Source organism: Heptranchias perlo, chromosome 14, assembly GCF_035084215.1.
Source record: "Heptranchias perlo isolate sHepPer1 chromosome 14, sHepPer1.hap1, whole genome shotgun sequence".
Lineage (NCBI taxonomy): Eukaryota > Metazoa > Chordata > Chondrichthyes > Hexanchiformes > Hexanchidae > Heptranchias > Heptranchias perlo.
Window position 1 is genome coordinate 68,637,834 of NC_090338.1, and position 27,006 is coordinate 68,664,839.

General features: G+C 45.8%; 1 protein-coding gene across 1 annotated transcript in view; it reads right to left on the minus strand.

Moving 5' to 3' along the window:
* The window catches only part of LOC137332192 (serine/threonine-protein phosphatase 2A 55 kDa regulatory subunit B beta isoform), a 273,962-nt gene that overhangs the window by 12,413 nt on the left and 234,543 nt on the right, over window positions 1-27,006 (minus strand). Inside the window, exon 7 of the mRNA XM_067995888.1 lies at window positions 2,615-2,784. Coding sequence (XP_067851989.1) covers window positions 2,615-2,784 — 170 coding nt within the window. The remainder of the gene's footprint in view (window positions 1-2,614; window positions 2,785-27,006) is intronic.

Sequence of the window (27,006 nt, forward strand, 5' to 3'; positions counted from 1 at the left end):
TAGGATCCCAACGTACGGCAGAGGATCCCAACGTACGGCATAGGATCCCAACGTACGGCAGAGGATCCCAAAGTACGGCATAGGATCCCAACGTACGGCATAGGACACCAACGTACAGCAGAGGATCCCAACGTACAGCAGAGGATCCCAACGTACGGCAGAGGATCCCAACGTACAGCAGAGGATCCCAACGTACGGCAGAGGATCCCAACGTACGGCAGAGGATCCCAACGTACGGCAGAGGATCCCAACGTACAGCAGAGGATCCCAACGTACGGCAGAGGATCCCAACGTACGACAGAGGATCCCAACGTACGGCAGAGGATCCCAACGTACGGCAGAGGATCCCAACGTACGGCAGAGGATCCCAACGTACGGCAGAGGATCCCAACGTACGGCAGAGGTTTCCAACGTACGACAGAGGATCCCAACGTACGGCAGAGGATCCACCGTACGGCAGAGGATCCCAACGTACGACAGAGGATCCCAACGTACAGCAGAGGATCCACCGTACGGCATAGGATCCCAACGTACGACAGAGGATCCCAACGTACGGCAGAGGATCCCAACGTACGGCAGAGGATCCCAACGTACAGCAGAGGATCCCAACGTACGGCAGAGGATCCCAACGTACAGCAGAGGATCCCAACGTACGACAGAGGATCCCAACGTACGACAGAGGATCCCAACGTACGGCAGAGGATCCCAACGTACGACAGAGGATCCCAACGTACGGCAGAGGATCCCAACGTACGGCAGAGGATCCCAACGTACGGCAGAGGTTTCCAACGTACGACAGAGGATCCCAACGTACGGCAGAGGATCCACCGTACGGCAGAGGATCCCAACGTACGACAGAGGATCCCAACGTACAGCAGAGGATCCACCGTACGGCATAGGATCCCAACGTACGGCAGAGGATCCCAACGTACGGCAGAGGATCCCAATGTACGGCAGAGGATCCCAATGTACGGCAGAGGATTCACCGTACGGCATAGGACCCCAACGTACGGCAGAGGATCCCAACGTACGGCATAGGACTTCAACGTACGGCATAGGAACCAACATACGGCATAGACTCCAACGTACATCATAGGACCTCAACGTAAGGCATAGGACCCCAATTTACATATTAAAAAGTCCTACCACCTGACTCAAGCGAGTACTCTGGCCGACCGACGGTAGATTTAGGAAAAGACTGCAGCAGCCACAGCGACAGTGGGAATGAGGTGGTAAGTAATTTCCCGCCATTTTTGTGGTGCTTCCGTCCCGTTTCCACCAAGAGGGAGGCCTCAGAATCTACCCCACTGTTTCTTGTTCAAGCTCATTATTCCCACAACCTCAAAGCCCCCTCAGCTTTCCCTTTCTCCTACGATCTAATCTTACCCCTTTTGCCCCTTTCTTTCCCTCTCCTCCCAAAGGCATTAACCGTCTGCTAGGGTAAAATTCCTTGGGCACTGAATTTTTGGTCCAAATAGCAATGTTGACATGTGAGCCTAATCAGTGATCAGCGGCAGGCTGTTCCAGTCCTGGTTAGCATCACAGCAGATCCTGATCTCACCTGACGCCAATACAGGTCCAGTGGCAGCAAGGGTTACTGGATAGTGATCAAGAACAGGGACCTTGGCTGATTTCCTACTCCTCAACCCTGGGGTACTGTCAGGGGAGTTCTCTCCTATGTCCTGGCCAATATTTATCCCTCAACCAACATTACTAATAACAGATGATCTGGTCATTATCACATGCCTGTGGGACCTTGCTGTGCGTAAATTGGCTGCCGCTTTGCCTACCATTACCAACAGAGACTGCACTTCAAAAGTACTTCATTAGATGTAAAGCACTTTGAGGTCGTGAAAGGCGCTATATACATGCAAGTTCTTTCTTCTTTTTTTTGTAGCTAGATGAGCCTCTACGGACTTCTAAAGCCCAAACTTGACATCATCTAACCCTATTTGTTGATTTATCTGCTTTTCAGTCCTATTTATTCCAATTCTGATGGGGTCCAGCACTAGGAGCCTGGGCCCCTCTTCAGGTAAAAAAAAATCAGTTGGCAAAGGGTGCAATGAGTCTTGATTTGAACACAACAGGGAAATGGGCAGGAGGAGGAGTGAGTAAAGAGTGCACATCTGGAGCTGTGGAGCAGAAAGAGGAGTTTTGAGAGAAGGTTCATCCATTGTGGTAGTGATAACACAAAAAGAAAGACAAGAAAGGCTGTGATGGAGACAGAGAGTCGGAGTCCAGAGCTGTAAAACAGATTGCTGATCACAAGACAATCTTACTTTACTATCATGCAACAATATCATTTTACAATACTGACATAATAGCTTCTCACAGTCTTCAGTCAAACTTATTATGAACCTTAGCTTCATTCTGAAACCATTGTCTATACTGTTGTATTAAACAGAAACTTCTGATGGCAGATATTACGTTATAAGACTCATTTTAACATTGAGATCTACTGAAGACCCCCAAATCTTTTCTCTCATGGTTTATGATGTTGGCTGAACTCTTCAGTCAAAGTACTATCTAAGCCCAACTATCTGGAATTCTTGAGCACCAACCATCAATGGAAAAGCACCAGCTTCCCCTTTTCCAAACTCCGTTCGACAAGTACCTGATACGTTTCTATTGGTCTGTTCTCCATGTTTAAGTCCCAGACTTTGACGGTGAGGTAATCCCTTGTCATCATATACCGCCCGCTGTGGCTGAACTTCACGTCTGATATTGAGGAGATGATCTCAGAGAAGAACGACCGGTTGCTGGGGTCCTCTGGCTCTTCAAAAACTGGAGATCGACGCGGCCGGCAGGAGAAAAGTAAAATGTGCAGGTTAGCAACTCTTCATTCAGAAATTTCTATGAACTATCGAAAAGAAATTAAAAATAATCAAGAGCAGCAGAAATCTCAAAACGAGAAACTGTCCTCTGAGATGGGAGCTCAAATCCAAACCAAATCCTAATGCTGAATGTAAGGGTGAACGTGAAATGAGATGAGTCAGTCTCAACTCAAACTCATAGATGGCGTTGGTCTACAGCATAAAAATGGCTACAATGCAGGATAAATTTGGCAATCTTAGAGAAGCCACAAAGATAGTTTGTGCAAAGCATGGACGGGGATGGGGGGGGGGGAGTCACACGGTGTTTAATGGTGCTCTTCTGAAATTGAGATTTTCCCACATTTCTACTACCCTTTGTGTGAAAACGTGTTTCTTGATTTCCCTCCTAAAATCTCCAGTTTTAAGATTATGCCTACTTGTTCTTGATTCCCCCATCAAATGGAAAAAGTTTCTCCATATCTAGCCTACCAAACCTTTTTAATATTTTAAACATCTCGATCAGATCACCCCTCAATCTTTTGTACTCAAGGGGATACAGGCAAAGTTTATCCAATCTGTCCTCACAAATCAACCCTCTAAGCCCCCGGTATCATTCTGGTGAATGTGCAATGCACCCCCTCCAAGGCCAATATTATCCTTCCTGAGGTGCGGTGCCTAAAACTGAACGCACTACTCCAAATGGGGTCTGATCAAGGCATTTCCTTGTCTTTCCCCTGTTTGCTGACAAACACTGTCCATTAAGCCCAGAGGCAGATTGCTTTGAGTGTCAGATCCAACCACGACCGCCATTGACTGTGCCCTTTTTGCCAACTGGCCTGGCCATATTTTACTTCTAGACCCTTATCCTCCTCCTTTTTATCCTTTTTTTTTCCCAAATGCCTTCTCTTTAAGTCTCCCTTAGGCCCCAAATCACTCGCTACCCAAGGTGGGGTTGTCATCTATCTGTACATCTCTGCCAAAGCCTTGGTTGAACTGGGTAAACAATGTGTACAAAAAACACATGTGGAAGTGAAGAGATGGTTTCTCCCTCTCTAAAGAAAATAGCCACTGGCCTCTTTTCAAAATATCAGTCCTACCCAACCCTCAGCTTTGAATGAAAGTACTTTATAATTTACAATTCTTAGACATCTTTATTCCAATTAATAATTTTATCAAGACTTTAGTAGCTTCATTTCAATTAAAAGGAAAGTGACATTTTGTTGTTCACAATAAGCTCAAAATTTAAAAAAAATGCTTTTTTACTTTGCTTTAATTCTACAATAGCCAGCACAAAAACTTAACATATTGTATTTATATAGCGCCTTTAATGTAGTAAAACGCCCCAAGGCACTTCACAGGATCATAATCACATGAAAGTTGAAACCGAGCCATAGAAGGAGATATTAGGACAAGCGGCCAAAAGCTTGGTCAAAGAGGTATGTTTTAAGGAGGCTCTTAAAGGAGGAGAGAGAGGTGGAGAGGTTTAGGGAGGGAATTCCAGAGCTAAGAGCCCAGGCGGCTGAAGGCATGGCCACCAATGATGGGGTGAAGGGAATGAGGGATGGACAAGAGGCCAGAGGTGGAGTTCTCAGAGGGTTGTAGGGCAGGAGGAGGTTACAGAGATAGGGAGGGGCGAGGCCATGGAGGCATATGAACACGAAGATGAGAATTTTAAAATCACGGCACTGGTGGACCAGGAGCCAATGTAGGTCAGGGAGCACAGGTGTGATGGATGAACGGGACTTGGTGTGAGTTAGAATAAGGGCAGCAGAGTTTTGGATGAGTTTAAGGTTTGGAAGGTGGAAGATGAGAGACTAGCCAGGAGAACATTGGAATAGTCAAATATTACAGCATAATAGTGACGTAGGATACAAGACATATATAGTTTGAAAGCTGTAAAGGAAACTTAGTGTTCAAATGCTAAAAAAGACATCTCACATTGTGAAAAGGGATCAAAGCTGATGCAGCCTAGGAAGGCTCCTGGTTCAATCTTTGGTCTGTGCCAAGTTAGCTGATCTCAGTGGTTGCAACTTAGTGTCCCGAGACATCGAGTGAGGATAGTTCACAGAATCATACAGCACAGAAGGAGGCCATTCGGCCCGTTGTGCCTGTGCCAGCTCTTTGGAAGAGCTATCCAATTAGTCCCACATCCCAGCTTTTTCCCCTGCAAATTAGTCCTCTTCAAGCACATGTCCAATTGCCTTTTGAAAGTTCCTATGGAATCTGCTTCCGCCACCCTTTCAGGTAGTTCGTTCCAGATCTTAACAACCCTCTGTGGGAAAAATGTTCTCCTCGTTTCCTCTCTAGTTCTTTTGCCAATTATTTATATCTGTGACCTCTGGTTACTGACCCACCTGCCAGAGGAAAAAGTTTCTCCCTATTTGCTCTGTCAAAACCCTTTATAAATTTGAATACCCTCTATTAAATCCTCCTTTAACCTACTCTGCTCTAATGGGACCGATCCCAGCGTCTCCAATCTCTCCACATAATTCAAGTCCCTCATCCTTAGTATCATCCTGGTAAGCCTCTTCTGCACCCTCTCCCAGGCCTTGACATCCTTCCTAAAGTATGGTGCCCAGAATTGTTCACAATACTCCAGCTGAGGCTCAACTAGTTTTAGCACGACTTCCTTGTCTTTGCATTCAATGCCCCTATTTACTAAGCTAAGTATCCCATATGCTTTCTTAACCGCCTTTTCACCTTCAAAGATTTGTGAATATGCAACCCCTGGGTCCGTCTGCTCTTGCACGCCTCTCAAAATACTACCATTTAGATTATACTACCTCTCCAAGTTGTTTCTCCCAAAATGCATCATTTCACACTTCTCCGCATTAAACTGCATCTGCCACGTGTCTGCCCATTTCACCAGTCTGTCTATGTCCTCCTGACGTCTGCTACTATCCTGCTCACTATTTTACTGCGTTGCCAAGGTAGGACAAGACTTTGCTGAGACGTCCCACTCATGGTCAAATATTCTGCTCACGCTTATCGTCTAGGTTCACAAATGAACAATGTCACTTGAGTAAGATGCTGGTGGGCAGCCGGCAGTCGTGGAACTGCACCCCACCATGAGTCTGTACCTTCAGCAGAGCAGGGCAGAAAAGGGCAATTGGAAAGATCATAGAATCTCAGGAGAAGGCCATTTGGCCCATCATGCCTGTGCCAACTCTTTGAAAGAGCTATTCAATTAGTCCTGCTCTTTCCCAATAGCCCGGCAAAATTTTCCTTTTCAAGTATATATCCAATTCCCTTTTGAAAGTTACTATTGAATCTGCTTTCGCCACACTTCAAGGCAGTGCATTCCAGATCATAACAACTCACTGCATAAAAAAAATTCTCCTCATCTCCCCTCTGGTTCTTTTGCCAATTATCTTAAATCTGTTTCCTCTGGTTATTGACCCTGCTGCCACTGGAAACAGTTTCTCCTTATTTACTCTATCAAAACCCATCATAATTTTGAACACCTCAATTAAATCTCCCATTAACCTTCTCTGTCTAAGGAGAACAATCCCAGCTTCTCCAGTCTCTCCACATAACTGAAGTCCCTCATCCCTGGTATCATTCTGGTAAATCTCCCCAGCACCCTCTCCAAGGCCTTGACATCCAGATGAAAAAAAAAATTCTAATAATTCTTTATAAGAACTTCCTAGGCTACGTAACTGCTTTGAAAGCTTCTTTCTCTGGTACTTTCACAGCAGTATGACTTCTGACACAATAATCGGTGATGGGAAATTTAAATTGGTCATCGAGCATGTTGTCCTGTTCAGAAATAAATGAATGAAAGTCTTTCAATTTGCACCAGAGTTCCCTGGCAGATGGTGCTGCAGAAAATACTGCCAGATTAACTGGAGAATGCAATGTTTATGCAAGACAGTTAGCCCGAAAAGCGTAAATTTGCTGGGATTTATCCCAGCTGCCTCTTTATAGCTCATTACAATATTGTGAGTGCAATTCACCAGGTGGAATACTAAATGAAGTATACTACTTCTTCAGCAAATTGTGTGCTTTTGTTTTTTACGTCGCTTAATCCCTATGGTTATTGTGCTGTACTTCTCCAATTTATTAGCACTAATGTTAAACACCACACATTAATATTTTCATGCTTTCCATTTAGTCTTTCTAATTCTCAAAATCCATCATCTCTGAGAGACCAAAACTGTCACATCTGTGGGAACCAATATGTTTAGACCATGATTGCAGTTCATGAGGCACGGTTCTTGCTAGTTAATTTACCTTCCAAGTGTCAGCCTGGGCTCAGTGGTAGCACTCTTGCCTCTGAGTCAGAAGGTCGTGGGTTCAAGCCACCTTTCAGATGAGGTGTTAAACCCAAGGCCCCATATGGCTGTTTAGTTGGATGCAAGGCATCTGTACGAAGAGGGGCAGGGGGAGTTCTCCTGCTGTTCAGACCAACATTTATCTCTCAACCAACGCCATCGAAAACAGATTATCTGGTCGTCTATCTCATTGCTGTTCGTGGGACTTTTGTGTGTGAATATTAACCGTCACGTTTGTCTATATTGTGACAATTACTGCACTCCAAAAGTACTTAATTGGTTCGGAAGCTCTTTTGGACATCCCTGTATAAAATGCAAGCTCTTTTCTTTCTTTCTTTCCGTACTTGAGTGTAACAAAAGGTGCTGACTGCTTAGACTCTTAACTGTTGTCCACACTGCTCAACTGTCCTGTTTTCATTGGATGCCCAAAAATAAACCAGCAGCATATAATACTCAGGCAAAAAATGGCTAATTTGGCGGTTCGGCAGATAACCGTGCTCCCACCGGACACGCTGGACTGACTGTCACCCTTTCCGCGCGTTGCAGCGATCTTCACTCGGGCTGCGCACTACCGAGAGCTCTGCACCAAGACAACAGACGCTCCCTTAGCAACCACACTATCGCCAAACAACTAAAACCGTTCCTGCGGTCATGATTGTGACAACGTGGAAACAATAATGTTTTGTTTGCTGCTTTGAGTGGATATAGGCTTATGGAATCATACAGCACAGAATCCACTTTCCTATTGAAAGTTCCTACTGAATCTCCCACCACCATTTCAGGCAGTGCATTCCAGATCACAACAACGTACTGCATTAAAAAAAAATTCTCCTCATCTGCCCCTGGATTTTTTGCCAATTATCTTAAATCTGTGTCCTCTGGTTACTGACCAGATATCTCGCCTTTTATGATATTACGATGTCTCTAAATGTTTCGTTTAAGGTTGGCCCCACCATAATCTGATGCTTGAATATATGTTACACGAGAGTGGGTGTATTCATTTGTTCATTTATCTACTTATAAACAGATGGCATAGTGCATGTTAAATATAATACGTAACTAACAGGCACACCTCACCCAATCCCATGAGATGTGAATGACAAAGTCAAGCGTCTTGCAAGACATGTTACTAGATAATGGTACCCTTTAAACCAAGAGTGTCCAAACTTGTGTCTGTGTGGGTCACTTAAGTGCATGACTCACAGGGCACATGTAAAGTTTAAATCAATATTCCTAATTAATTTGCGTACATCCCAAGCTGCAGACACCAACAGATCTTAGTGTTCCGCTTCAGGGTTTATCCACGTGTGAGGCGGCAGCTCAAGGAACATCCTTCTCCAAACCTCCAGGCTCACCAGATTCAACCCGACAAACGCAGGGAGTAAGAAACGTAGGTGCCAAAAGAACTCTCTGGAAGGTGCGGCTTCATGTTGGGCTACAGTTCCACAGGTGTTGGCAGTGCTGTAAAACCTCACTCAAGTGGCCGTTTTTAAAGTGTGAGCCTGCCACACCCTCACCTGTTGCACCTTCCAGTAGGGGATCTCGACACTGGGCAGCACACTAACCTACTGTTTTTTTTTGAAGGATCTCACGCGCAGGCTTTACAAACAAAGGTTACGAATGAACGAACGAATAGAAAAAAGAAAGAACGAAAGAAAAAGACTTGCATTTATAGAGCGCCTTTCATGACCTGAGGACGTTCCAATGTGCTTTACAGTACAATTAAGTACTTTTGAAGTATAGTCACTATTGTAATGTAGGAAACATGGCAGACAAATTGTGCAAAGCAAGGTCCCACAAACAGCATTGTGATAATGACCAGATAATCCGGTTTAGTGATGTTTTGGTGAGAATTCCCCCGCCCTTCTTCGAAATAGTGCCATGGGATCTTTTACGTCCATCTGAGAGGGCAGACGGGTCCTCGGTTTGACGTCTCATCCGAAAGACGGCACCTCCGACAGTGCAGCACTCCCTCAGTGCTGCACTGGAGTGTCAGCCTAGATTTTGTGCTCAAGTCTCTGGAGTGGGACTTGAACCCACAACCTTCTGACTCAGAGGCAAGAGTGCTAAAGAAATTGATCCACGTTAACAGGCAGGTTCCTGTTCAGTAATTCTGCTTTGATTTCCTATCCCTGATCACTTGGGTGCACCCGGACACCAATTTATCTTCCATTAAAAGAGGCACTCCCTCCTTTTAAGTGACAGTCTATTGTTTAGCCTGAGGCTACCTTTTTTTTTTGTGCTGTTACTCAAATGCATTCTCTAATCCAGAGGGAACTCTCTCCCTCCAGGTCAGTTTGTCATCCTAACTGTCCCCTGGCAGCTTGTGAAACAAGGTCAGGCTGCTGGTTGGTTGGAAGGGTGGAGTGGGGGATAAGTCAGCTCATCGCGCCCCACCCCCACCGACAACAAATTTAAAACAGTGGCCCTGGTGGGATCATCACTTTGCTGCAAAGAGAGAAAAGCAAGTATGTTCTATCCTTGTCCATAGTTGTCACAAAATGGTGGGCGTGAGTATAAAACGGGGAGGTGTATTTTACGCGTACATCTGTTTTCTCATGCACATTAGTTCAATTAATTAAATAAAAATCTGGAATTAAAATACTAGTATCAGTGATGATGGCCATGAAACTACCGGATTGTCGTAAAAACCCATCTGGTTCACTAATGTCCTTCAGGGAAGGAAACCTGCCGTCCTTACCCGGTCTGGCCTATATGTGACTCCAGACCCACAGCAATGTGGTTGATTCTTAATTGCCCTCTGAAATGGCCCAGCAAGCCACTCAGTTGTAAAATCTCGCTACGAAAAGTCATAATAAGAATAAAACCGGACGGACCACCCGGCATCGGACCACTAGGCACCGGACACGACAACGGCAAAACACCAAGCCCAGTCGACCCTGCAAGGTCCTCCTTACTAACATCTGGGGACTTGTGCCAAAATTGGGAGAGCTGTCCCACAGACTAGTCAAGCAACAGCCTGACATAGCCATACTTACAGAATCATATCTTTCTGCCAACGTCCCAGACTCTTCCATCACCATCCCTGGGTATGTCCTGTCCCACCGGCAGGACAGACCCACCAGAGGTGGCGGTACAGTGATATACAGTCAGGAGGGAGTGGCCCTGGGAGTCCTCAACATTGACTCTGGACCCCATGAAATCTCATGGCATCAGGTCAAACATGGGCAAGGAAACCTCCTGCTGATTACCACCTACCGTCCTCCCTCAGCTGATGAATCAGTCCTCCTCCATGTTGAGCACCACTTGGAGGAAGCACTGAGGGTAGCAAGGGCACAAAATGTACTCTGGGTGGGGGACTTCAATGTCCATCACCAAGAGTGGCTCGGTAGCACCACTACTGACCGAGCTGGCCGAGTCCTGAAGGACATAGCTGCGAGACTGGGCCTGCGGCAGGTGGTGAGCGAACCAACACGAGGGAAAAACTTACTTGACCTTGTCCTCACAAATCTCCCTGTCGCAAATGCATCTGTCCACGACAGTATTGGTAGGAGTGACCACCGCACAGTCCTCGTGGAGATGAAGTCCCGTCTTCGCACTGAGGACACCATCCAACGTGTTGTGTGGCACTACCACCGTGCTAAATGGGATAGATTCAGAACGGATCTAGCAGCTCAAAATTGGGCATCCATGAGGCGCTGTGGGCCATCAGCAGCAGCAGAATTGTATTCTAGCACAATCTGTAACCTCATGGCCCGGCATATTCCTCACTCTACCATTACCAACAAGCCAGGGGATCAACCCTGGTTCAATGAGGAGTGTAGAAGAGCATGCCAGGAGCAGCACCAGGCGTACCTAAAAATGAGGTACCAACCTGGTGAAGCTACAACTCAGGACTACATGCATGCTAAACAGCGGAAGCAACATGCTATAGACAGAGCTAAGCGATTCCACAACCAACGGATCAGATCAAAGCTCTGCAGTCCTGCCACATCCAGTCGTGAATGGTGGTGGACAATTAAACAACTAACGGGAGGAGGAGGCTCTGCAAACATCCCCATTCTCAATGATGGCGGAGTCCAGCACGTGAGTGCAAAAGACAAGGCTGAAGCGTTTGCAACCATCTTCAGCCAGAAGTGCCGAGTGGATGATCCATCTCAGCCTCCTCCCGATATCCCCACCATCACGGAAGCCAGTCTTCGGCCAATTCGATTCACTCCACGTGATATCAAGAAACGGCTGAGTGCACTGGATGCAGCAAAGGCTATGGGCCCCGACAACATCCCAGCTGTAGTGCTGAAGACTTGTGCTCCAGAACTAGCTGCGCCTCTAGCCAAGCTGTTCCAGTACAGCTACAACACTGGCATCTACCTGACAATGTGGAAAATTGCCCAGGTATGTCCTGTCCACAAAAAGCAGGACAAATCCAATCCGGCCAATTACCGCCCCATCAGTCTACTCTCAATCATCAGCAAAGTGATGGGAGGTGTTGTCGACAGTGCTATCAAGCGGCACTTACTCACCAATAACCTGCTCACCGATGCTCAGTTTGGGTTCCGCCAGGACCACTCGGCTCCAGACCTCATTACAGCCTTGGTCCAAACATGGACAAAAGAGCTGAATTCCAGAGGTGAGGTGAGAGTGACTGCCCTTGACATCAAGGCAGCATTTGACCGAGTGTGGCACCAAGGAGCCCTAGTAAAATTGAAGTCCATGGGAATCAGGGGGAAAACTCTCCAGTGGCTGGAGTCATACCTAGCACAAAGGAAGATGGTCGTGGTTGTTGGAGGCCAATCATCTCAGCCCCAGGGCATTGCTGCAGGAGTTCCTCAGGGCAGTGTCCTAGGCCCAACCATCTTCAGCTGCTTCATCAATGACCTTCCCTCCATCATAAGGTCAGAAATGGGGATGTTCGCTGATGACTGCACAGTGTTCAGTTCCATTCGCAACCCCTCAGATAATGAAGCAGTCCGAGCCCGCATGCAGCAAGACCTGGACAACATCCAGGCTTGGGCTCATAAGTGGCAAGTAACATTCGCGCCAGATAAGTGCCAGGCAATGACCATCTCCAACAAGAGAAAGTCTAACCACCTCCCCTTGACATTCAACGGCATTACCATCGCCGAATCCCCCACCATCAACATCCTGGGGGTCACCATTGACCAGAAACTGAACTGGACCAGCCATATAAATACTGTGGCTATGAGAGCAGGTCAGAGGCTGGGTGTTCTGCAGCGAGTGACTCACCTCCTGACTCCCCAAAGCCTTTCCACCATCTACAAGGCACAAGTCAGGAGTGTGATGGAATACTCTCCACTTGCCTGGATGAGTGCAGCTCCAACAACACTCAAGAAGCTCGACACCATCCAAGATAAAGCAGCCCGCTTGATTGGCACCCCATCCATCACCCTAAACATTCACTCCCTTCACCACCGGCGCACTGTGGCTGCAGTGTGTACCATCCACAGGATGCACTGCAGCAACTCGCCAAGGCTTCTTCGACAGCACCTCCCAAACCCGCGACCTCTACCACCTAGAAGGACAAGAGCAGCAGGCACATGGGAACAACACCACCTGCACGTTCCCCTCCAAGTCACACACCATCCCGACTTGGAAATATATCGCCGTTCCTTCATCGTCGCTGGGTCAAAATCCTGGAACTCCCTTCCTAACAGCACTGTGGGAGAACCGTCACCACACGGACTGCAGCGGTTCAAGAAGGCGGCTCACCACCACCTTCTCGAGGGCAATTAGGGATGGGCAATAAATGCTGGCCTTGCCAGCGACGCCCACATCCCGTGAACGAATAAAAAAAATTAAAAAAAATTAGTGCTCAGGGGGAAATAGACGCAAAGGTTTGCTTTTATTTAAAACAAAATACTGTATATATTTCTGGGATCCCCTGGTTAATGTATCTCCCGCTGTGGACTTGGAAGATTCCAGGTTCAATCTGGAGTCTGTGCCAAGTTAACTGATCTCAGTCAGGGTGGCACTAGGGGCCTCAGTGTCCTTGGGGTTAGGGGAGAGGAAAATCGGCCAGGCTCCTGATCGCTATCCAATGATTCATGCTGGGATTGGGCATTTGGCTCGGCGGTACCACTCTCGCCTTTGAGTCAGGAGGTCGTGGGCTCAAGTCCCACCCCAGAGACTTCAGCACAAAATCTAGGCTGGCACTCCAGCGCAGTACTGAGGGAGTGCTGCACTGTTGGAGGTGCCGTCTTTCAGATGAGACGTTAAACCGAGGCCCCGTCTGCCCTTTCAGGCGGATGTAAAAAATCCCGTGGCACTATTTCGAAGAAGAGCAGGGGAGCTCTCCTCATTATCCTGGCCAAGATTTAACCTTTAACCAATATCACGAAAAAAAAGATTATCTGGTCATTTATCTAATTGCTGTTTGTGGGATCTTGCTGTGTGCAAATTGGTTGCCACATTTCCTACATTACAACAGTGACTACACTTTAAATGTACTTGGCTGTAAAGTGCTTTGGGACGTCCTGAGGTCGTGAAAGACACCATATAAATGCAAGTCCTTTCTTTCTTCTATTTTTGTAATGTGGCCTCTCTCTTTCTCACTTCAATTCAATAAAACTTTTCATATCTCAGCCTGTGTACCTCTCCACCATGTGAATGGGCGATCTCACATAATGTAAAAGACTTTGTAGATTGACTCAGTACCTGCCACTATTTTGATATTTCCAACAGTTACAATACTATTCGAGATTGAATTTCAATGGCACACTCTGGCTTAGCCATGTGGGAATTAGCCTGCAAAGACTCGGTGAGTGTGCACTGTGTGGTATGGCTCGGAGTCAAACAGATCGGGAAGGGTCGGGGGAATGCCAGCTTCAACCTCCAGGCTGTGCTGAGTTAACCGATCCCGACCAGGAGCACTACAACTGGCCTCAATGCCACGAGTTAGTAGAGGAGAATCCGCCTGGGTTCCGACTCCTGGTCAGTGACCCGCCCGCTGGAAAGTGCACGCGGGTGAATGCTCAGTGAGGACAGAATCCCATGGTTGAATACTATAGAGGAACACAGGAACAGGAGTAGGCCATTCAGCCCCTCGAGCCTGCTCTGCTCCGCTCACACTCACGCCCAAAGCTCACACTCCAAAAGCAGCCGTTATGGCACGCTGCCCAAGAGCGGCCCACAGCTGTGGGAGGTGAGAGAACGGGGGAGAAGAGGCACACGCTTTAAGCAATGACAGAAGTTCTGAGACAGCGGCCATTTTACTGGAATACCTACGCTCACCGCTGTCTGAGTCAGCCCCTCAATCATCACACATAAACGGGCCTCCCTACACAGAAAACAAAGAATCTATTTGTTACCTAATCTAGTGTCGCATTTTTATTTACTTTGCTTCTCATTTCGTTGTAGATGGCTCATTTTCTTTTTGTTGAGGCGACAACGTTGTCTGAATAAGCCGTTTATTCGTCCCACAGTTTCAATAAAAGAACGCAAGACTTTCCCACTGAGAAATCAGGTGATAATTGGATGCAGTCGGTTCAAATGGTACAGTCCTGCATTTTTAACCTGAAACCTATTGTTTTTTCCTGCAGTATTATCTTGCCAGTCCAATTAAATCAATTCAATTTTAGAAGAGATCTGCAAGAGAGTATCTGATATGCGACATGCAGGACCGTGAGTGAGAGAATGCAGTAAAAGGATTAATTTCACAAAAAGCGGAATCTGACACCTGTGAATGGGACCATTGACAGACTGGAGTAGTTTAATGCCGAGTCCTTTCAGTTCCCACTAAATAATGCTATGGCTGCAATTAATCTGCAATTAGCAGAGATTAAAAGAAAAACAAAAACGCAAATGATGGGAAATCTGAAATCAAACCAGAAAATCCTGCCTTTTGTCTCCCTGCGTTCTCCTCGGGCCAGGATTCAGATTCCGATCCCTTTCTCCCGTCCCTAGCTTCCCTAATCCTCTTGCACCACTCCCTCTGGGTCTATTGCATGCTCCAAATCGTTTCATTGAAGGCTGCCACCAACGATATCAGCTTAATTTCTCAACTCCCCTTACGCAATCTGCTCTATCGCCCTCTGAATTTCTGGCTCTTGTTCCCACCCCGACAAAATAGCTTTGCTGAGACATTCGTCAGCTGCTTTAGTGTCAGCCGGGGCTCAGTCATTTGCACTCTCGCCTCTGAGTCAGGAGGTTGTGGGTTCAAGTCCCACCCCAGAGACTTAAGCACAAAATCCAGGCTGACACCTCATTGTTGTACCGAGGGAGTGCTGCACTGTCGGAGGGGAAGTACTGAGGGAGTGCTGCATTGTCACAAGTGCCACCTTTCAGATGAGATGATAAACCGAGGCCCCATCTGCCCTCTCAGGTGGATGTAAAAGATCGCACAACATTATTCAACAAAGAGCAGGGGAGTTCTCCCTGGTATCCTGGCCAATATTTATCCTTCAAACAACACTTAAATGCAAGTCATCTCATCATGTATTTCATTGCTGCTTGTGGGACCTTGATTTGAGCAAATTGGCTGCAGTGTTTCCCACATTACAACAGTGACTACACTTCAAAAGTACTTCATTGGCTATAAAACGCTTTGGGACAACCTGAGGTCATGAAAGGCGCTATATAAATGTAAGTTCCTTCCTTTTGCTGAGACATTCGCTTGCTATTCTTTTTGTGAATCCATTATTTTCTGCTTTTGGAGGGAATGGATATTTATATGGAAGCATATCACTGTTGCACAGTTCAGATAAAGAATTCAGGAGAAACTTCTTTACCCAAAGAGTGGTTAGAATGTGGAACTTGCTACCATAAGGAGTAGTTGACATGAATAGCATAGATGTACTCAAGGGGAAGCTAGATAAGTACATGACAGAGAAAGTAATGAAAGGATATGCAGATAGAGTTAGATGAAGTAGGGTGGGAGGAGCCTCGTGTGCAGCATAAACACTGGCATGGACCAGTTGGGCCGAATGGCCTGTTTATGTGCTGTAAATCTATGTAATTGTATGTAATAGTGAGGCTCTATAAAATGTTTTACTGTATTTCATAATAAGGAGTAGCTATCTCTGTGCGTACTTTGGAATGTAAAGATAACTCCTCGATGTTGCCTCTTATTACCAAATTATATGGTTCAGTGTCTCCAGGTTCTTCAATGAACATGTTAGATGGAATTTTATTGAACTGAATTATGTACAAAATACGTGTGCTACACCAGCTCCTGTTCATTCGGCTTGACAAATTCCTGCAATTGGTCTCGGCTCGATCCCATGACAACCAAAGGCTGCGGAATTCAATCATCACCTCATAACACCTAATAATTGAGTCAGCTCCGACAGACTGCGGTGGCCCACACAAGGGTCACCTCTTCACACGGGCCCATGACACACGGGCTGATCACGAACAAGATCCTTCCATTCCTGGAGAGGTGGAACAATCACATCCATTCAATCTGGAATGGGGAAAGGGGGAGGGGGAGGGGGTCACAGCTTCTGAACAGGAACGGTTATTCAGGCTTAGTTGCTCCATGCTGCAAGGTTAATGTCATCAATCAGTGATGTAGGAGCTTCGCAGGAGAGATTTGAGGCTGCTACACTGGCTCCTGGCACTGTAGTTTTACAAGGGGATTCTTCTCTTGATTGCAATCTCCACCTTGCAGGTTGTCTACTACAAGGGACCGAGAGTTGCCGAAATTGGCACTGCTATACCTGAGCCCGGGATAGGCTCGGGGAGAAAATCGCCATGTACTTTTTCAAATCGGAATTGTTTCACTTATAGTTCAGCTAGTGAGATCCTATATAAAATCCGATCCAACAGGTTCATTGAAGATATGCTGAGGTATATAATTTGGTAATCAGGCGACGTTGAGGAATTATCTTTATATTTCCAAGTATTACATAGAATGTACAGCACAGAAACAGGCCATTTGGCCCAAATGGTTTATGCTCGACATGAACCTCCTCTCACCCTACTTCATCTAGCCCTATCAGCATATTCTTCTATTCCTTTCTCCCTCATGTGTTTAGCTAGCTTCCCCATAAATGCTATTTGCCTCAACTACCTTGTGGTAGCAAGTTCCACATTTTTTTTATTCGTTCATAGGATGTGGGCGTCGCTGGCGAGGCCGGCATTTATTGCCCATCCCTAATTGCCCTTGAGAAGGTGGTGGTGAGCCGCCTTCTTGAACTACTGCAGTCCGTGTGGTGAAGGTTCTCCCACAGTGCTGTTAGGTAGGGAGTTCCAGGATTTTGACCCAGCGACGATGAAGGAACGGCGATACATTTCCAAGTCGGGATGGTGTGTGACGTGGAGGGGAACGTGCAGGTGGTGTTGTTCCCATATGTCACATTCTAACCACTCTTTGAGTAAAGAAGGTTTCCTGCATTCCGTATTGAATTTATTAGTGACTATCTTATATTTATGGCCGTTAGTTTTGGTCTGCCCCACAAGTAAAAACTTCTTCTCTACATCTACCTTATCAGAACCCTTGAGTCTCACGCTCCATTTATTTATTCCATTTTTCTTCCCCATTTTGTCCCCTTTTCTCCACTAATTTCACTTGCACCTTGCTGGGACACGGTTGCATGGATGTCGTCTGGTACTGTACCCAGTTAAGATCTTTGAGAATTACAACCTTTCCAGAGAGGCCATTCTTCACATGTCAGCCTAGACAGTGAGAGTCCGCTATCCAAACATGGGGAAGCATCACAGCCAACTGCAATTCTGTTTGCACCCAAAATTCAGACGTGTACTTTTTCAGCTGGGGCAATTGCATAGCGATCGAGAGCAGGAACCCCGACTAATATTTTCTCCCATCCTACCGTGTGAACATGGAGTGCCTCTACATTATAGGAAAATCACAGGTGCAATACCCATTATTACCAAGGTGTCAGTCTTGGCACAGTGGTGACACTCTCACCTCTGAGTCAGAAGGTTGTCGGTTCCAGTCCCACTCCCCTGCTCTTTCCCCATAGTCCTGCAAATTTCTCCCCTTCAAGTATTTATCCAATACCCTTTTGAAAGTTATTATTGAATCTGCTTTCAGGCAGTGCATTCCAGATCATAACAACTCACTGAGTAAAAAAAATTCTCATCTCGCCTCTGGTTCTTTTGCCAATTACCTTAAGTTAAAAAATATGCAACAGTTTTTGTTTAAACCAGAAAAATATTTCACCCTAATATATTTCAAACATCTGGCTACATAATATATTCCAAGTCTTGCATAAGGCACATAAAAATTCCTTTAAGTGTTACACTCATTCCCTGTAACACTTTATTGATATAAAACAGTGCATCGTTCATATACACACATCTCTGTTGGTTGTGAGTGATGAGACACCAGTGTTGTGATCCAATCTCTCAATAACATCCTTCACCCGACAGGTTTGAATGATATACATTGCTTATCACATTCTTAACAAATATTGCAATCATAACGTGATGAAACATTCACATGAAATGCACTGATGGACAATGAATGATAGATAGGCCCCGCAACCTAATCCTGCTGAGGTGGAGGGGGAGGAGCAGTGGGAAGGGGATTGAAAATGAGGCAGGGTGAAGGCAGGCAGAGTTTTTAGGTAGACTGTGAGCTGGGAAATGCTCTGTGGTGCTTTATTAATTCTACACTGGAAATTTAAGCGAATTTGTCACAGTGCAGGACAAAAAGGCAGAACGTACAGCCGGGGTTTTATATATATATAAAAAAAAATTATACTGAGAAGCTAAGGTGAAAGAACATTTCATGAAGGTCTATAGTGCAGGACACCATCAAGGTTCGAAAGGAGGAGACAGGACAGGAAGTAATGGTTAGGCGATGCCAAGCTTTTAAAAGCCTGTCGATTGCAGGAGGAAGTGGGGGGGGGGTAAAGAATTAGATTGGGAGACAGTGCTTTCAGCAGAGTGCAGGGGGTAAGAGAAAACTTAGCTGGAAAATGAATAGTAGAGGAAACACCACAAATTTTACTGAAATGCAGGATAAAGTGAGAAGAGGAACTGATAGACAAGGTGGGATAGAAATCTGTGAGGCACCGTTCGTATTTTCACAAATGAGTTGGCCTCGAGGATCTGGCTAGAAAATGTATTATGCAAAATCTTCATGAAATATTCTTTCAGAGGACTTAGCCCTCAAGGCTATCATTTACTGCTACATCCATCAACTCTGGTCAGTATCTGTGCAACACTCACATACAGAGCTGTCCCTCGTTGCAACACATCACAGACTCACATAATCTTACAGCTGAGAAGGGAGGCCATTTAGCACACCCAGCCTGTGCCGGCTCTTAAGGCCTTCATCCACTTAGGGAGAGCCTGCTCTGACATACTCAAATGATCACTGGCCTTCAGCAGCTGGTGAGATTTTTAAGGACCGGAAAGAGTGGACTGGCCAGGTAGTGCATCAACCCATCTGGGAGTCAGGAGATTGTGGGGTAGGAGTACCATCACAGGACTTGAACACAAAGTCTAGGTTGGCTTCCCAGCGCGGTGCTGAGGGAGTGCTGCATTGTTGGGGATGTCCGGTGGATGGCAGCATTTCGGTGTTAAATATCTTATGGAGTTATTTGAAGAAGAGTAGGGAGTTCTCCTTGTGTCCTGGCCAACATTCCTCCCTCAACAACCACCACCCAAAACAGATTAACTGCTCATTCGTCTCATTGCTGTTTTTGGGATCTTGTTATGTCCACGATAGCTGCCACATTTGTCTACACAAAAAGAGTGACTTCAAATTCATTATATGTGAAGCACTAAGAGCTGTTTCTGACAGACGAGATAGGGTCCTATACAAATGCAAGTTTTTTTTCTTTCCGGCGGGGGTGGGGGGGGGGGTAATTTTAACCTAATTTTCCTGGTGGGAAACTGACGTGATGAGATTGGCTGCCAGATTTTACTTATACTGAAGTCAACGGAAAGTAAAATCAGGCGGGGCGTGAAATCGGGCAGGGCGTGAAATCAGGGGGCTGATCCGATCGTGTCAGTTTCCCATCAGGCTAGTTAAGTGAAAATTACCTCCCAGTTCTTTTCATTCTTAAAATGTCAGTGGGCTCCTGGAGATTGGAAAGAAAAAAAACACATTGGGTTTCCAATCTCATTCTTTCCTATGACACGTTAAACGTCTGCACTCTAAGGTGGATGTAAAAGATCCCATGACACTATTTCGAAGATAGGCAGGGGAGTTCTCCCCGGTGTCCTGGCCAATATTTATCCCTCAACCAACATCACTAAAACAGATTATCTGTTCATTTATTTCATTGCTGTTTGTGGGATCTTGCTGTGTGCAAAATTGGCTGCCACTTTTCCTACATTACAACAGTGACTACACTTCAAAAGTACTTCATTGGCTGTAAAGCACTTTGGGACTTCCTGAGGTCACGAAAGGCACTATATAAATGCAAATTTTTTCTTTATTAAAACCAAGGAAATGCTGAACCCACACCAATGTTTTTCTTCTTTGAGTCTTAAAGTTAAAAGTTTCAACTCATTTAACCATCATTCATGCACATCAGGCACAGTATATTTAAGAGCCTGCAATCGGGGAAGCTTTTCAAATTTTAATGTGACTTATACTTTGCCATAAAAATGTGTTCAAAGAAGCAGAAAATACAGAGCAGGTTTCAGAGAGGATACATTTTTTTTTTAAAACGCTCAAAACATTGCTAGAAAATGACTTCCCTTCCTGCTGTGCCTGAAAATCTGGTCACAATGTTTAGACCGAACAAACGCAATGGGAAAATCCTTGTTTTTGAGAGTTGGGGGGGGGGGTGGGGGGGCGTGGCCAGTTTTGTGGGCGGAGATTCGTTGGGGCAGAGGGTTTGATGGACGGATATGAAAGATCAAGGAGACTTGGGCATGTTGTAGTTACGGGGGTAACACACTCACGCCAGAAATTCCAAACCTTTTAAGATTGGTTTGCCCCCAGATTACATGTATATCTGGACGCAAATGCCGAGGAAACACCAGACCATTATATTTTTGTGTTACTTAGAATTAACAGCACAGAAACAGGCCATTTGGCCCAACAGGTCAATGCTGGCGTTTATGTGCCACACGAGCCTCCTCCCACCTTACTTCATCTCAGCCTATCACTATATCTTTCTATCCAACCAACATCACTAAAAAACAGATTATCTGGTCATTATCAAAAAATTGCTGTCTGAGCTTGAGCTTGCTGTCCGCAAATTGGCTGCCACGTTTCCTACATTACAACAGTGACTACACTGTTGTCTACTCTTACTGTTACTTTTTCAAAGAATTCGATAAGGTTGGTCAAGCATGACATTCCCTTCAGAAATCCGTGCTGACTACTCTCTTATACTTTTGTTTTCTAGATGGCATGTTGGCCTTCATTGCAAGAGGATTAGAGTACAGGAGCAAGGATGTCTTACTGCAGTTATACAGGGCCTTGGTGAGACCACACCTGGAGTATTGTGTGCAGTTTTGGTCAAGCCATAGAGGGAGTGCGGCGAAGGTTCACCAGACTGATTCCTGGGATGGCAGGGCTGTTGTATGAGGAGAGATTGGGTCGACTAGGCCTGCGTTCACTGGAGTTTAGAAGAATGAGAGGGGATCTTATTGAAACGTATAAAATTCTGACAGGGCTAAACAGACTGGATGCAGGGAGGATGTTTCCCTTGGCTGGGGGAGTCCAGAACGAGGGGTCACAGTCTCAGGATACGAGGTAGGACATTTAGGACTGAGATGAGGAGAAATTTCTTTACTCAGAGGGTGGTGAACCTGTGGAATTCTCTACCACAGAAGGCTGTGGAGGCCAAGTCACTGAATATATTTCAGAAGGAGCTAGATAGATTTCTAGACACAAAAGGCATCAAGGGGTATGGGGAGAGAGTGGGAATATGGTATTGAGATAGAGGATCAGCCATGATCATATTGAATGTCCTACTCCTGCTCCTATTTTCTATGTTTCTATGTTTTTCTATTACATCTTTGAGTGAAGATTCCATTATCTTTCCTACCATTGACGTTAAGCTAACTGGTCTATAGTTTCCTGGACTGGTTCTATCTCCTTTTTAAATATAGGAATCACATTAGCTGTCTGCCAGTCCTCTGGCACTATTCCCTCTTCTAATGACTTTTTATATATACGTAACAAGTGCCTCTGATATCTCCTCCCTAACTTCTTTTAATATGCGCGGATGCAATCCTCTAAGTTTGATTAGTTTATCAAATATCTACCCCCTTTCTATCTTAAATGCCTTTATATCTTTTTTGATCTCTTTTTTCTAATGTCATGCCCATCATGTTAGTCTCCCTGGTAAATACTGAGGTAAAATAACTATTCAATATTTCTGCCATTTCGCTGTCAGTATCTGCGAGTTTATCTTGTGCATCCCTCAGTGGCCCTTTTCTTATCCTGATTTTTCATTTGTTATTTATGTGTCTTTATTATTTCTTTTCACATTGCTTGATAATTTAATTTCGTAGTTCCTCTTTGTTTTCCTAATTGTTTTTTTGACATCTTTCCTAACCTCTTCGTATTCCCTTTTGTCATCCTCTCCTTTATTATCTATGTATTTACAGTGTGCCCTTTTCTTCAGTTTCAATTTTACCTTTATCTCTTTATTCATCCGTGGTGTTCCATTATTGGCTAGATTGTTCTTGTGAACTGTGATTTTCTGCTCAAAAGCTTTGAACAAAATAAAAAAAGAATTGGATATCAAATGTCAGGGATGAGGCCAAACGGAATCCATTTGGTTCAGGGGGCACTTCACTCAAACAGAGGGTGCAGCACAAGTTGTGCGTTTTTTATTAAAATAAAATAAAAGATCTGTCACACCCGGACTTTAACCGGCTGAGTGCTGCTCTTCAGCAGGATGGTTGACATCTACCAGGACAATCCGGTCGAGTCTCATTCTAAGGGGCTCTTTTCTTTTGGGCTGAAGGCATTGCATGATGCTGCAGTATAGGTGCAAGCTATCCCAGAGTAACCGTACTTCATATGTGAGGCCAGACAGTCAGTGTCGGTCGGCTAGTTCATCATGGAGGAAGGGTGCAGAAAATCACAGCTGACCCTGATCCTCTCCACAGACAGATACACACACACGCACACAAAGACACAATCTCACGCACACACAGACACAGACACAGACACAATCTCACACGCACACACAGACACAATCTCACACACGCACACGCTATCACACATACAGGCAGACACAGACACAATCTCACACACATGTACACACACAATCTCACACACGCACACAGACACAATCTCACACACGCGCACACAGACACAATCACACACACTCACACGCAGAGACACAACCTCACACACATGCACACAGACGCAATCTCTCACACACGCACACGCACAGACACAATCTCACACACAGACGCAATCTCTCACACACGCACACGCACAGACACAATCTCACACACGCGCACAGACACAATCTCACACACACACAATCTCACACACACGCACACACACGGACACAATCTCACACACACAGACACAATCTCACACACACAGACACAATCTCACACACACAGACACAATCTCACACACACAGACACAATCTCACACACACAGACACAGACAATCTCACACACACAAATACATCAGACAGCCACGATCTCACACACACACACAGAGACAATCTCACACATGCATAGACACACACACACGATCTCACACACGTACACACAGACATGATCTCACACAGGTACACACACAGACACAATCTCACACATGCACACACAGACACAATGTCACACACACAGACGCAATCTCACACACATGCTCACACACAGACACAATCTCACATACGCACAGACAGCCAATCTCACACATGCACACAGACAGCCACAATCTCACACACACAGACAGCCACAATCTCACACACACAGACAGCCACAATCTCACACACACAGACACAGACACAACGTCACACACACAGGCACAATCTCACACACACAGACGCAATCTCACACACATAGACACAATCTCACACACAGACACAATCTCACACACACGCGCGCAGACACAATCTCACACAAGCACACACAGACACAACATCACACACACAGACACAATCTCACACACATAGACACAATCTCACGCACATGCTCACACACAGACACAATCTCACATACGCACACAGACAACCACAATCTCACACATGCACACAGACACAATCTCGCACATGTACAGACAACCACAATCTCACACATGCACACAGACACAATCTCGCACATGTACAGACAACCACAATCTCACACATGCACACAGACACAATCTCGCACATGTACAGACAGCCACAATCTCACACACACGCACACAGACAGCCACAATCTCACACACACACACACAGACAACCTTACACACACAGACACAATCTCACACACACACACAGACACAACATCACACACATGCACACATACAGACATAATATCACACATGCACACAGACGCAATCTCTGTGTGCGTGTGTGTGAGATTGTGGCTGTCTGTGTGCGTGTGTGTGAGATTGTGGCTGTCTGTGTACACACGCACACACACAGACACAATCTCACACACGCACACACATAGACACAATCTCACACACGCACACACACGGACACAATCTCACACACACAGACACAATCTCACACACGCACACAGACAGACACAATCTCACACACACAGACACAATCTCACACACGCACACACACAGACACAATCTCACACACGCACACACACAGACACAATCTCACACACACAGACACAATCTCACACACGCACACAGACAATCTCACACACACGCATGCACACACACACATCAGACAGCCACGATCTCACACACACACAGAGACAATCTCACACATGCATAGACACACACACACATGATCTCACACACGTACACACAGCCATGATCTCACACAGGTACACACAGACACAATCTCACACAGGTACACACACAGACACAATCTCACACATGTACACACACAGACACAATCTCACACATGTACACACAGACACAATCGCACACACACACGTACACACAGACACAATCGCACACACACACGTACACACAGACACAATCGCACACACGTGTACACACAGACACAATCTCACACACGTAGACACATAGACACAATCACAAACACGCACACAGACACAATCTCACACACGTACACACAGACACAATCTCACACACGCGCACACAGACACAATCTCACACACACGCGCGCACAGACACAATCTCACACACGTACACACAGACACAATCACAAACACGCACACACACAATCTCATACACGCGCGCACAGACACAATCTCACACACACACGCGCGCACAGACACAATCTCACACACACAATCTTGCACACACGTACACAGACAGCCACAATCTCACACACACGCACACAGGCAGCCACAATCTCACACACACGCACACAGGCAGCCACAATCTCACACACACGCACACAGACAGCCACAATCTCACACACGCACACAGACAACCTTACACACATGCACACACAAAGACACAATCTCACACATGTACACACACAGACACAATCTCACACACACAGACACAATCTCACACATGCACACAGACACAATCTCGCACATGTACACACACAGACACAATCTTACACACATACACCAGACAGCCACAATCTCACACACACGCAGAGACAATCTCACACATATGTAGACACACAGACACGACCTCACACGTACACAGAGACACAATCTCACACGCGCGCACAGACACATTCTCGCGCACAGGCACAATCTTACACACACGCGCGCACAGGCACAATCTTACACGCGCGCGCACAGGCACAATCTCACACACGCGCGCGCACAGGCACAATCTCACACACAGACACAATCTCACACATGCACACACAAAGATACAATCTTACACACGCACACCAGACAGCCATAATCTCACACATGTGTAGACACACAGACACGGCCTCGCTCGCGCGCAATCTCACACAGACACAATCTCACACACGCACACACAGACACAATCTCACACACGCGCGCACAGACACAATCTCACACGCGTGCGCACAGACACAATCTCACACACACAGATGCACACACAATCTCACTCACAGAGACACACGAGAACTGTGGCAAATTTATTCCCTCCCCAGCCTGGAGTCATTGAGGCATTTGCAGCACTGATTGCTGCCTGGGCAGGACTAGTTAAACCAGCACAGACCGAGTACTGAACCAGGGACCTTCTGATCAGTATGGCTTAACACTAGACCAGGCCAATTGTGACTCTTGGAGGACACCACTGTTTATATCCCTCCAGTCCCAAAAACATCCATCCGCAACTACTCTCTGTTATCTGTCCTTTAACCAACTTCCTATCCATCCTGTCACACTCCCTTTAATACCTCGTGCCTTCATTTTATCAACAAGCCTCCTACGTGGCACCTTGTCAAGGAAAATCCACATATACATATCTACGATACTACCATTGTTATTTCCTTAAAGAGCTCTATTAAATTTGTCAGACACGACTTGTCTTTTATAAATTCATGCTGGCAGTCCTTAATTAACTCATGTCTTTCTACATGAGTATTAATTTTATCCTGTATTATGGCTTCCAGAAGGTTACTAACTACTTATATTCAGCTGACTGGTCTATCGTTACCCAGCTTATCCCTTTACCCCATTTTGAGCAGGTCACAGGATGAAAGCTCAATATCACTAGTATTCTCACTATGGTCTGGGGGCCCACTTGCAGCCTGTTTCTCTTCATCTATGGCTTTCGAAAGACTTTCTCCTCCATGTTATAACTGGTTAGGCCTCAGCTGGAATATTGTGTCCAATTCTGAGCACCACACTTTAGGAAGGATGTCATGGCCTTGGAGAGGGTGCACAGGAGATTTACCAGAATGGCACCAGGGATGAGGGACTTCAGTTATGTGGAGAGACTGGAGAAGCTGGGGTTGTTCTCCTTACAGCAGAGAAGGTTAAGGGGAGATTTAATAGAGGTGTTCAAAATTATGAGGGGTTTTGAT